At 42.0% G+C, this 12,883-nt stretch overlaps 1 protein-coding gene across 4 annotated transcripts in view; it reads left to right on the forward strand.

Moving 5' to 3' along the window:
* DELE1 (DAP3 binding cell death enhancer 1) overlaps positions 1 to 12,883 on the forward strand; it is a 67,121-nt gene that overhangs the window by 33,448 nt on the left and 20,790 nt on the right. The window contains exons 3-8 of one of the 4 annotated variants that reach the window (XM_040344969.1): positions 4,146 to 4,269; positions 6,770 to 6,911; positions 8,033 to 8,203; positions 8,285 to 8,367; positions 8,723 to 8,825; positions 10,188 to 10,333. In XM_040344969.1, the coding sequence (XP_040200903.1) occupies positions 4,146 to 4,269; positions 6,770 to 6,911; positions 8,033 to 8,203; positions 8,285 to 8,367; positions 8,723 to 8,825; positions 10,188 to 10,333 (769 nt within the window). Of the gene's footprint in view, positions 1 to 4,145; positions 4,270 to 6,769; positions 6,912 to 8,032; positions 8,204 to 8,281; positions 8,368 to 8,722; positions 8,826 to 10,187; positions 10,334 to 12,883 lie in introns of all 4 variants that reach the window. The other 3 variants (XM_040344970.1, XM_040344972.1, XM_040344971.1) reach the window with 3 other exon arrangements.

Raw genomic sequence — 12,883 nt, forward strand, 5'->3', positions numbered from 1 at the left:
TAGGGCTAGTAGGAGTAGGCCGTTTGGATGATCCTGCCTGTGTGATGGAGGTGTCCATTGCTGGATCCTGTGTGATGAGCTTCAGGGACAATAGAATTTGTTCCCCCTCTGGTAGAGATGTGAAGTAAGTAAGTAAGTAAGTAAGTTTTTCCTTTGAGTGAAAATTTCAGGGCAAATGGGAAAGCCCACCAGTACCGAATTTCTTTTTGCGTCAGAATAGATAGCAAAGGTTTCAGGGCTCTTCGCCTTTGGATGGTTAGGGGGGATATGTCTGCAAATATTTGTATATTGAAACCTTGGAACAAAATGAAAGGATGTTGACGTGAGGCTTTCATTAATTCCTCTTTTACTGCGTAATAATGTGGTTTTACCACAATGTCTCTGGGTGAGCCATCCTTCCTGAGAGGGCCAAGGGACCTGTGTGCCCTGTCCAATTCTAATTTATGAGCATTTATTGACGGTAACAGGTGCTTTATGAGGTCCTGTATTGCTGTAGAAACATCCAGAATGGATTCTGGGAGCCCCCTGACCCTAAAATTCTCTCTCCTTGAACGATTTTCAAGGTCGTCAATTCTGTTCAAAGCAGTGTCAAGTTGTTCTTGCAGAGCCTGTATGTGGTCAGTGTTCTGATTAGCCCTGGAAACAGTGATATCCAACTTTTGCTCTATCACCTCCATTCTGGAGCCAAGGTTTTGAAAATCGGTTCTGATATCAGTAGTTATCTTGTTAGCTGTGTTGGCCAGGCCTTTCTCCAACAATTCGGAAAGTTTTAGGAAAAGTTCCCCTGCATTTTGGGGCATAATGGGTTCAGGGCTGCCTGAGGAGAAAATGGCGCCAGAGGGGTACAGAGCAGTTTCCATGGGAGAGATAGGAGAGGCAGGGTGCTGCTGTAATGGATTCTCCATGTGAGGATCTGTGGCCACAGGTGAGAGGGACATGAGGAGAGGAGCGCCACGGGCAGTCACGTCTGCAAATGAGATGGGGTTCTGGGATGCAGCTTGTCTCCCCTCATACATTCCCCCAGCGCTGGCGTCTGTTACCTGAGGTGCGGTCGCCATATTGGAATTCGGCCGGTGTCTCCTCCGGCGAATAACGGGTCCTCAGGTCCCTTCGGACCGAGCTGCTGTGCATTTGCAGGAAGCTCTGAGGTTCCCCCAGGTGTACGGCTGAAATTTGGGCTGTCGGCTGCCGTTCGTTCCGGGCTAGGGCGGCGAAATGACCGGGTCAGTGCGGAGCTCCCGGCTTAAGCAGCCATCACGGGTGCCTCCGCGCATGCGCCCTCGCATTTATGCTTTAAAGCCAGTGCCTAGTGCAGGTGTTTCGTAAGGGGAGATTTGTAACAAATGCCTAAACACTCCATGATATATACAGTCACGGTCAAAAATATTGGCCCCCCTGCATTTCTGTCAGATAATGCATCACTTTGCCCAGTAAATTGTTGCAATTACAAAGGTTTACACGTTCTCATGTTTGTTGTTTGTACACTACAAAGTAGAGAAACAAAGTCAAATCTGCCACATTTCCATGCAAAACTCCAAAAATAAACTGGGTGAATTTATTGACACCCTCAATTATTTGGTAGCACAGCCCTTGGAAAAAATAACTGAAACCAATCGCTTCCTGTAACCATTAATGAATTTTTTACACCTCTCTTTTGGACCACTTTTCTTTTGCCAACTGCTGTTTTTTGAGATCTCCACAGGTGCTCTATGAGATTTAGATCTGGACTCCTTGCTGGCCAGTTTAGTACTCTCCAGCGCTTTGTCTTAAACCTTTTCTGGGTGCTTTTTGATGTGTGCTGTAAGACCCATGAGCTCTGACGAAGCATTCAGACACTAGGTCCTACATTGCACCCCAGAATTCTTTGGTGGTTTTCAGATTTCATAATGCCATGCACACGGTCAAGACATCCAGTACCTGAAGCAGCAAAGCATCCCCAAAACATCAATGAACCTCCCCCATGTTTCACTGTAGGGACTGTATTCTTTTCTGTAAAAACCTAATTTATTTTTCTGAAAACCGTAGAATGCTGAGCTTTACCAAAAAGCTGTATTTTTGTTTCGTCTGTCCACGGCACATTGTCCCAAAAGGATTTTGGCTTCATCGTGTACGTTTTTGGCAAACTCCTGGCTTTTTTATATTTATGCGTCAGCAGTGCGGTCCTCCTACAATGGTGTCCCTTTTCATTCAGGTGACAACGTATAGTGCGAGCTGACACAGTTGTACCCTGTGCCTGAAGGTCAGCTTGATTTTGTCTGGAAATTGATCAAGGTTCTTTATCCACTTTTTGAACAATCCTTCATTGCAATCTTTGTAATCGTCCAGGGAGATTAGCTACAGTGCCATGGCACATAAAGACACACAACAGAAAGGTTGAGTACATTTTTTTTACCATTTTAACTGGTTGCCAGTGTGATTTCAATAATGTCAGCACCTGTTAATTGATAGAGATGAGTTTAATTACAAATTTGAGAAGGTGCCAATAATTTTGTCCAGTCCATGTTTTGGAGTTTTGCATGCAATGTGTCCGATTTGGCTTTTTGTTTCTCCACTTTTTTGTATCGTACCAATACTAACAAAATAAACATGAGAATACTTAAAACATTTGTAATTTCAACAATTTTCTGGGTGAAGTGGTGCATTATCTGTCGGAAATGCAGGGGTACCAATATTTTTGGACATGACTGTATAGATACAAGTTCAGCATGAAATTCTCTTCACAATACATAGCTGCTCTATGTGGCTTGTGTATTTATACTGCAACTATTGCTCTAACTTTAACCACTCAGACCGGAAGATTTGGCTGCTTAATGACCAGGCCATTTTTTCCCACAAATAGAGCTTTCTTTTGGTGGTATTTGATCACCTCTGCATCCTTCTTTTTTTTTTCTTTTGGGCTTTAAACATAAAAAGAGCGACAATTTTGAAAAAAAAATAATATGTTTTTTACTTTTTGCTATAATAAATATCCCCAAAAATGTTTTTAAAAAACAAATTTCTTCCTCAGTTAAGGGCAATATATATTCTTCTTCTACATATTTTTGGTAAAAAAAAAATTGCAATAAGCGTATATTGATTGGTTTGCGCAAAAAGTTATAGCGTCTACAAACCTTGGGAATGATACATTTTTGGCCCATTGACATTTATACAGTGATCGGAGCTATAAAAATGCACTGATTACTGTGTAAATGTCACTGGCAGGGAAGGGGTTAACACTATGGGGCGATCATGGGGTTAAATGTGTGTTCCCTAGGTGTGTTCTTACTGTGAGGGGATAGGACTGACTAGAGGAGTAGACAGATCGGTGTTCCTACTTGATAGGAACAAACAATGTGTCTCTTCTCTTTCCTGACAGATCAGGGATTTGTGTGTTTACACACACAAATCCCTGTTCCTGCTCTCATGCATGCAATCGCGCGTGACCGGTGGCTATCGCACCCTGCCGTGCAGTGGGCCCACGTGCGCCTGATATCACCCTTAAAGGTAGAGACGTACCCATACGGCCATTGCGATAACGAACGAACAGTCGGCAAGTGGTTAAAGTGGAGGTTCACCCTTTAAAAACATTTCTGACATCACACGGAGTCGCGCCATCCTACCGACAGAATGCCGGTGTGTTTTTTTTTTTTTTCTCAGCACATACCTCGTTATCACGATTTTCACCTCACGGCAATCCCGCAGGAGTGGGCATTCCCAAGCGCTGCCTGTGATTGACAGGCTTTCGAACAGCGCATACTGCGCGTCACAGGTTGCCGACAGAACCCGAACGTCGGTGCGCAGGCGCCGTATAGAGCCGCACCGATGTTCGGGTTTATTCGGCAACCTGTGACGCGCAGTATGCGCCGTTCGGAAGCCTGTCAATCACAGGCAGCGCTTGGGAACGCCCACTCCCTCGGGATTGCCGTGAGGTGAAAATCGTGATAACGAGGTATGTGCTGAGAAAAAAAAAAAACACCGGCATTCTGTCGGTAGGATGGCGCGACTCCGTGTGATGTCAGAATTTTTTTTGAGGGTGAACCTCCACTTTAAGCAAAAGCAAACTGCAGATTTTATGGAAGAAAATAGAAGTGCCCTGTGGACCAAGTTATATTCTTTCTATAAATGTTTAGCTTTCGCGTGTCTAATAACCTATTTCTGTGTTTCAGTTACAGCTCCCAGTCATCGGGTGCTCACAGTGGTCAGAATGAACAGAAACGTAAGAAAAAGAGAAACTTTGAGTTTTGCACCGGTCAGCTGCCACAGTATACTGCACTGGATGCTTTTGGAGTGGTAAGTGAGTATTAATGTTTGGACAGACAGGTTGCACTTTAATGCTTGTCACTTCATTCCCAACGCAGCCCCATTTAAAAACCCAGTCATTCTAGAATTCTCCAAGCCTTGTGCAATGCAGCAGTGCTTAGTGCCTGGGCTGCCAATAAGCAGGCTTAACATTTGCTAGTGGAGTTCAGAGCACTTGCCTTGTTTAATGGTGGGTGTATTTAATTTGCTTACAGGTGTTTGGGAGGCGTGACATAACAAAAGCAACAAATGTGGCATTTTTTTTTAAGAATGTCTCCAGCACTACCTACAGATTCCCTAAGCAATTCCTACATTTAGCACTTATTGGCAGGCCTGGGCATTGTCGCCATCCTTTTTCCATGTCAGTATCAAAAAGACCATGTTGGGAAGTTATGGATCAATATGTAAAGACCTGACAAATACTCGGACATACAACTACGGCAAAAAAATTGAGGGGCGGTGATCTGATTAGAGACTCTGATGTGAAAGGGGGGAGGCAACCCTATTTTAGATTAAAGGGGTTGTAAAGGTAATTTTATTTTTTTACCTAAATTGCTTCCTTTACCTTAGTGCCGTCCTCCTTCACTTACCTCATCCTTTTAAAAACAAAATCAATGTCCTTATTTCTTCTGAGAAATCCTCACTTCCTGTTCTGTCTTTAACTACACACAGTAATGCGAGGCTTTCTCCCTGGTGTGGAGTGTCGTGCTCGCCCCCTCCCTGGAGGGGCGAGCAGGAGAGTCAGGACGCCCACTAACACACAGCTCCTTTCACTATCTGCAACGTAGAGAGCGTCTTAAATCTCCTGCTCCTCAAGGGAGGGGGCGAGCACGACACTCCACACCAGGGAGAACGCCTTGCATTACTGTGTGGAGTTACAGGTAGAAGAACAGGAAGTGAGGATTTCTCAGAAGAAATAAAGACATTTAAAAGCAAAATCGAAGGATGAGGTAAGTGAAGGAGGACTGTACTAAGGTAAAGGAAGCTATTTAGGAAAAAAAAAAATTGTACCTTTACAACCCCTTTAATTCCACTCAAGATTTTGCATATTATTTAAGTGTCTTATAGTTGAGAAACCTTGTTCTAAGGCAATGGCGATCAAGTTACTTACTATAGGTGCGGCCTCTAAAATCGCCAAAATGTGGCACATAACATTAATTGAATTCAGTGCTACAGAAAGCTGTCAGTAACCACCGATATGTAACTGAAGATGGTTAAAGACTCTATGCATTCTACAAGAGATACACAGAGACTGCAGACATGCTACAAGTGATGGTCAGATACTGTTGAAATGCTATGGAGTTGTTGGAGACTTTGGACATGCTTCAAGAGACCGTCATTGACTGACTAACTCTCCGTATGTCACTACTAGAAATCGGTGCTATCAGCCTCATTACAAATAACTGCTCCCAGCAGGCCTCTTAGAACTTACTTGTGCAGAATTTTATATTTCTATCAGCAAGATCCATTTATAGATGAATAGAGGGAGGAAAAAAAGAGCAGAAAATGGATGAGACCACACAGAAAAAAGTAATGCAAAAGAAATACACCAAACTATTTAAATCCTAAAGCAGAGTATACTACAGCTTCTATGTATGAAAATTAAAAGGTTATCTGAGGATGGAAAATCTCCACTGAATTAGAAGACCGAGGCACAAAGGACACAAAACACTTCTGATACATCATGTTCCTTGTGCTTATATTGTTTTATTTTTTATTTTATTTTTTATTATTACCGTAGGTAAACTTGGCGCTTGTTCACACTAATCGGCACACTAAACCTGCACTTGTTGTCCAGTGACATGCAGGGCCATCCAGAGTGCTGCGATATTATTCAAGCATGTTGCATAATGTCGCACAGCTATGGAATGCAGAAAAAAACGTGTTCTGGTGTGAACATAACACACAGCAAACTAGTGTTTTCTGTGTGCCATTGCAGCTACCTGCATTTATCCATGAGAAAAAACACAGGTGACTGTACATAGTGTGACTAGACCCTTAGGCATTAACTAGTAGAACTGTTTTCCTTCACTTGCTTGAGTAAGCACCAAAATATGTCTGCAGGAGCCTTTTGGTACAATAAGCACCAAATGACCACTGGGTACTAGGGATGTAAGGTCTAACCAATTTATTTAGACCCCCTATATAGTGCTATAATATTTCCTCCAAATGCTAGGTTCACACCCATGCATGTGGCTGCTGATGTGGAAATTGCAGCGATTCCCGCACTCATTCTGAATAGCGCATGCAAAATCGCAGTTCATGTGCGGGTGCAGGAAACTGTAAGGAAATCGTTTTCCCTGCTGGATGCGTTTTGGAAAATGTGCACCTTTTTCTGTGGGAAACACCATTGAAACTAATAGGCTGTCATGCCTGCGCAAATGTGGGCTGCAAAAATGCTAGGGTGGTGAACCTAGTGTAACTAATGAAGTAAATTAGTGTGTGTGTGTGTGTGTGAGACTTTTCTTCACTCTCTTTTCATGTCTCCCAGGGAGCCGCAGCATTATTTTTCTTGCATTTGGCTCGTCAGGCCTCCTTTCACTGTCGTACAAGTAAACCTCAGGAAGACAGGTGCTCACGGCGCAATTACCTGGAACAGATCCTCTCATCTCTTTATCCAGGCAGCAGATTTTGTAAGTAGTATGCATCTGATCAAATCTATATATTATACAGAAATTGCCTTATATTTCTCATTACCACCCCTGACCCACTGCAGACATGAAATTTATATTAAAAAAAATCCGGATCAGGATTGCATTGCCACCTGTGAAAATGCCAGTTCCTCTGGTCAGGACTTTCATTATTCAGGAAAGTCCCAACATTACAAACATGAATGATGTGTTTTCTGCGATCTCATGCATGCCCAATTCCAGGGTCTGTTATACATTCTTTGGAAATGTCACCTGACATTTAACCCCATCACGACAAAGGTAAAACAAACTCTAATGCCGCGTACACACGGTCGTTTTTCGGCATGAAAAAAAACCGACATTTTTCAGCATGTCCAAAAAACGAAGTTTTTCCAACTTCATCATTAAAAACGATGTTGCCCACACACCATCGTTTTAAAAAAATGATGAACAAAGCGCGGTGATGTACAACACATACGACGGCACTCTGAAGGGGAAGTTCTATTCGCCTTTGGGCTGCTTTTAGCTTTGTTAGTAAAAAACGATTTGCGCAATTTTTTTTTGTCTGTTACAGCGTGATGAATGTGCTTACTCCATTATGAATGGTAGTTTTACCTGAACGAGCACTCCCATCTCATAACTCGCTTCTGGGCATGCGCGGGTTTAAAACGTCGTTTTAGCCCACACACGATCATTTTTTTCAACCCGAAAAACGACATTTCAGAAGCCAAAAAACGATGCGAAACCCACACACAATGATTTTAAATGACGTTTTTAAAAACGTTGTCTTTTTTTTTCATGCTGAAAAAAGACCGTGTGTACGCGGCATAAGGCCTGAAACTAGTTTTGCAACTTTGGCATATGTTGGTAAAACTATGCATCACAACTACTTGGTGCATCCAGGTGAAGTATATTATTATTTTTTTTAGGACAAATTGGGTCTGTTCATTTGGTGTTAAATAGTAATTGCTATCACCTGATTTTTTTAATTATCCTAGAAAAACGGCCAAAATAGAAAAAAAAAAAAATCTAAAATTCTAAAAAGTGAACGTATTATTTTAAGAGACATTTGAGTTATTGTTTCTCACACAATGTATACTTATTTTCTTCCTTCTTTGTTGTAGCCGTCGGCAATCACATTTTGCCAAAGAGTGTCCAGTCTAGTACCTGGAATGATATTAAGCTGCAGAATGATGCTGCTCTGCAGGATGTGGATGTTTCTCTTGAGAGTGCATCTTCAGTTTCCTCTAGTGAAAGTGACCATCTGCATCATCTGGCTGAGCAAGGTATGGCAGGTAGAAGACACCCTGTGCACCTTAGTAATATTTTTGTTCACTGTTGCTTATGTTTGTTTTATTTGTTATATCCTTTAGCAGATTCAAGCACTGATGACAACCTTGGTTTTTCACTTGGATCGGATGCTGGTTTGGAAGAGAGTACATCAAGACCTGTCAATGAGGTAATTTTACAGACGTCATCAGAACATGAAACGTGTAAAAGCAACTTTTCACCATTCACTGCACTTTGTCATTACCTTCCTCCTTTCTCTTTATAATGAAACTTTGTGTTTTGTGAACTGTATATTGTCACTTTTTTAAAGTCCAATGTTTGTTTTTATTGAGAAAACAAAGTTCCATTTTCAAAACATTTTTCCATTACATAACCAAATAGACCTGCTTTCTTTTCTTCTGTAAATTACTGATTGTGTAATAGAGAGGAGAGACGATGGGAATGACCAAACGTGTAGTAAATGATAAAAGGTCGGCTTTGATTATTAAGAAACATACTAAGAGACAATTTTGCACTTTTCTTAGCCACAGGATTTAAAAGAAGACCATGGAGAATCATTGAACCTTGCTGCCTCTCGATTGCTGGATTTGACAGAAACCAGCGTACCTACAGTGCTGAACATATTTGGTACTTGCAAGTCTTTACCTATGACTGTGTTTTCTGTATTGTGGGGTGAAACTGGAGCGCCTGGAAGAAACACAGGAATGCAAAGCAAATACAACCGACACTCCAAAGCGACAGCTACAAGTCAAGAGTTCTAAGCCATTATGCTTAAAGTGTATACAAACAAAAACTCTTTATTTATTTTTATCGAATAGGGATGGGTTAGAGCCCCTGTTAGATTTGTATTGCTGTTGGTGTTTCTGCTAGGGAGACTCCTAGTCTGGTTGAAAAAGTCCATCTAATTCAACCAATAAAATCTCTGTCACTGGGACTGAATATAATAGAAAATCCAAAATGTTCAGTTGTCACAGGAACAGCAATAGAGGGAAAGTCTTCCTGTGGAAACAATTTTCATACCGAACAACAAGTTAAAATCTAACCAGTAGGATGCAGATAGGAAAAGCCCTGAAAATTTATTAAACCCTTCCCCCGTGTTACCAAAAAAAAAACATGTTCCGGGTACACACGCTCGGCATTTCCGACAACAAAAGCTGGTTCTCAAATTTTCGGACAACAAAATCTGTTCTCGTAAATTCTGGTCGTGTGTGGACAATTTCGATGCACAAAATTCCATTCATGCTCTGAATCGGGTACGAGATGGAAGCGCTCGGTCTGGTAAAACTAGCGTTCGTAATGGAGATGGCACATTCGTCATGCTGTATCGGACTGAAAAGCTGGAGGCTGAAACGTGCGAATCGTCTTTCACCAAATGTCTACAAACACGACTGTTATTGAACATCCCTTTAATAGTGCCGTCGTATGCGTTGTACGTCACTGCGTTCTTGCCGTTAGGAATTTCCGACAACATTTGTGCGACCGTGTGTATGCAAGACAAGTTTGAGCCAACATCCGTCGGAAAAAAAATCCACGGTTTTGTTGTCTGAATGTCCGATCGTCTGTACGCAACATTACTCTTTAAGCTCTAAAAGAAAACATATACAAATGACATGTATTAGAAAATTATTAACAGGCTGTGAATGTTCCTAGAGGTAAATTTTAAATCTGTCTATATTCTGTGTGCTGCAAAATCATATTGAGCAATCTTTAGGAAAGGGGCAAAAAGGGGGAGGTATTTATGTGGACTTTCAGGAAGGAGATAGCTTGAAGTGGGCAGTGCCAGTGTGATGATGTGCACTATCAGCCCAAAGAGCAGGTAATGGGACAGTTGCCTGGAATTTGCAATATTTTCATTGTCCTTATTTTTTTCCTTTGCATCCATATTGCACCTATTTAGCTTCTATATGTGTGCCTTAACTGAGTCTGATTGTAGTTGCCCTTTAATCACATCTAAATGCTGACATGTTTATCCCTTACCAATCTCTCCAGGGATCATCAGCGCCAGAGACCGTGCCAATTACAAGTCCGCTTTCCACTTCTTTCAAGAAGCCGCAGAGAGTGGTTACAGCAAGGCTCAATACAACGTGGCAGTGTGCTATGAGAAAGGAAAAGGAGTGGCCAAAGATATGACCAAAGTATGTGGCATTTCTTGACTGTGATTATCACTGACCAATTGTAGAGATGAGCCTTATTGATGCAAAATATTGATTTCTTCTGAGCTTTACATCTGTATTTATTGTGCGCACATCTTTATTGCACCAATATATTCCTTGATCATAATGCATTGTGTACGCTTGCATTAGACCACAATTTATTAGCATCTGGATCTATAAAGTTAAGCTTTGACAAGGCCAGGCACATTTAAGTATAAAGCCGAACTCTAGGAAACTTTGAAAGGTATGCCTTGCAGCTGGGCTGCACCCACACTGCAAGAGTTAATTGCCTGTTTAGTGTAGGGGATGGGAAAAGCAGTTTCAGGTACCTGATCAACTCCCCCAGCAGATGGAGTACCCCCATGCTCTGGCGGTTGACTGTTCCCAGGCATCATCACAACCAATGCAAAGACTCTGGTCCCTGCATTGGTCTTGATGACATCAGAACCTTAGACAGCTTGAGCATGGAGGAGAAGATGTGTAAAGAGAGCTCCTGCGCTATTGGGGACTGCAGCTAGGGGGCACTGCTAGCAAACACCTGGAAGTCTGTCCTTGCCAGAAAAAGTGAAACAAATATAAAAGTGGTGGTGTCTGCGCTGTGAAACTAAAATTAAAATGGTGCAAAACTTGCACGTGAGTAAATGAACCATAAATGGGTACTAAAACTGGGTGCGTGGTTAACAGATACAAAACAGAGAGCAAAGATGCTCTAACAAACAAATTGACTCAATGTGAACCTTAAAGGTCAATCAAAAATCCATATGGTAGTGACAGGTGATATTACATAGCCGTAAAATACCAAACACATGAAAGTGAAAATAGCCAAGGACAATGAATATTAGATCAATAATATATAGACAGACAATAAAATAAGGAAATAAAGTCTTATAAACGGTGCTCCCAAAGAACAAAAGTCCAAAATTCCATGCTGGGGACAGAAACTTCAGTGCAAACACCTCTTGTGGTCCCTAGATGCTCACCTCACGGCTATAGCACGGATAGCCAGAAAGGAACTCCAAAGGGTGTAAACACAGGCAGCAGCAATAAGGGATGACTCCCTCAGCGGATGCTGGTGAAGGCACAAGAAGAGAGAAGGAAAGCGCATAGCACCGTTTATAAGACTTTATTTCCTTATTTTATTGTCTGTCTATATATTATTGATCTAATATTCATTGTCCTTGGCTATTTTAACTTTCATGTGTTTGGTATTTTCCGGCTATGTAATATCACCTGTCACTACCATATGGATTTTTGATTGACCTTTAAGGTTCACATTGAGTCAATTTGTTTGTTAGAGCATCTTTGCTTTTACTGTTCTGTTTTGTATCTGTTCACCACGCACCCATTTATGGTTCATTTACTCACGTGCGAGTTTTGCACCATTTTAATTTTAGTTTCACAGCGCAGACACCACCACTTTTATATATGGAGGAGAAGATGCCACGGAGACTGGTCTAGCAGTGCAGAGGATTGGGTAAGTAAATCTATTTATTAAATCCCCAACACTAAACGAGCAGTTAACCATTGTAGTGCAGACATAGCCCCACTGCAAGGGATAATCTTCAGGTTTCCCCGGAACTGGGCCTTAAGCAACAAATAAGTTGTTTTCTCTCAGCAATTCAGCTCATCCTTCTCTCCCCTTACAACAGTGATGCCAGCCTTGTGGGCTGCATTCACACTGTGTGGCCAACGTCCATTGCTTTAAGGCTACTGAGTCATTTGAATGGGCTGCCTAACGCACCAAAAAAGGGGTATGCGTTCTTTATTCATTTTACATCACTGGTTATAGAGGGCTTGGCATTCATAACTATTTGGGTTATGCTGCTACCTTCAGGTGAATGGACACTGGCCAAAAAAAGGCAGGAATCCCCACCCAGTCATAACTCCTGCCAGCTCAGCTAAGCCCTCAGTCTTTAAAGACCTCATGGATAAGAAGTTGAAGGCCCTTTTTAAGGTGTCCTTTTCTCTGATAGGAGTGACTGCAGCCTGCAGTGGGAGTTTACCAAGCCCTTGAAGTGGTTGTAAACCCTCACATGTACCCAGTGAAGTGCCTGGCCTCAAGCTGAAATCATCCTACATAAGTTGTTTAGCTGCAGTCTTCTCCTTTCTACATTCATTCAAAGTCCAGAATTTTTACAGCTTGTCTGAACTTTTAGAAAGCAGGGGATAGGGAGCTGAAGTTACACTCAGCAGATGCCAGTGAGAATAGCTCCTGAGAGCTATCTGGAGGGAAGGCACACCCCCTTCACACAGCACACAAGAACAGAGCTGAGGCTGTCAAACTCAGGCTGTGTGCTGGAGGTCTCTCCCCTGTCACCTTTTTACCTCTTATGCCGCGTACAGACGGTCGTTTTTTGTGATGAAAAAAAACTACGTTTTAAAAAACGTCATTTAAAATGATCGTGTGTGGGCAAAACGTCGTTTTATGTCTTCAAAAAAACGACCAAAAAAAAATTCGAACATGCTCGTGTGTAGCAAAAAACGACGTATAAAACAACGTTTTTAAACCCGCGCATGCCCAGAAGTTAGTTA

This window comes from Rana temporaria, chromosome 3 (genome assembly GCF_905171775.1).
Source record: "Rana temporaria chromosome 3, aRanTem1.1, whole genome shotgun sequence".
Taxonomy (NCBI): domain Eukaryota; kingdom Metazoa; phylum Chordata; class Amphibia; order Anura; family Ranidae; genus Rana; species Rana temporaria.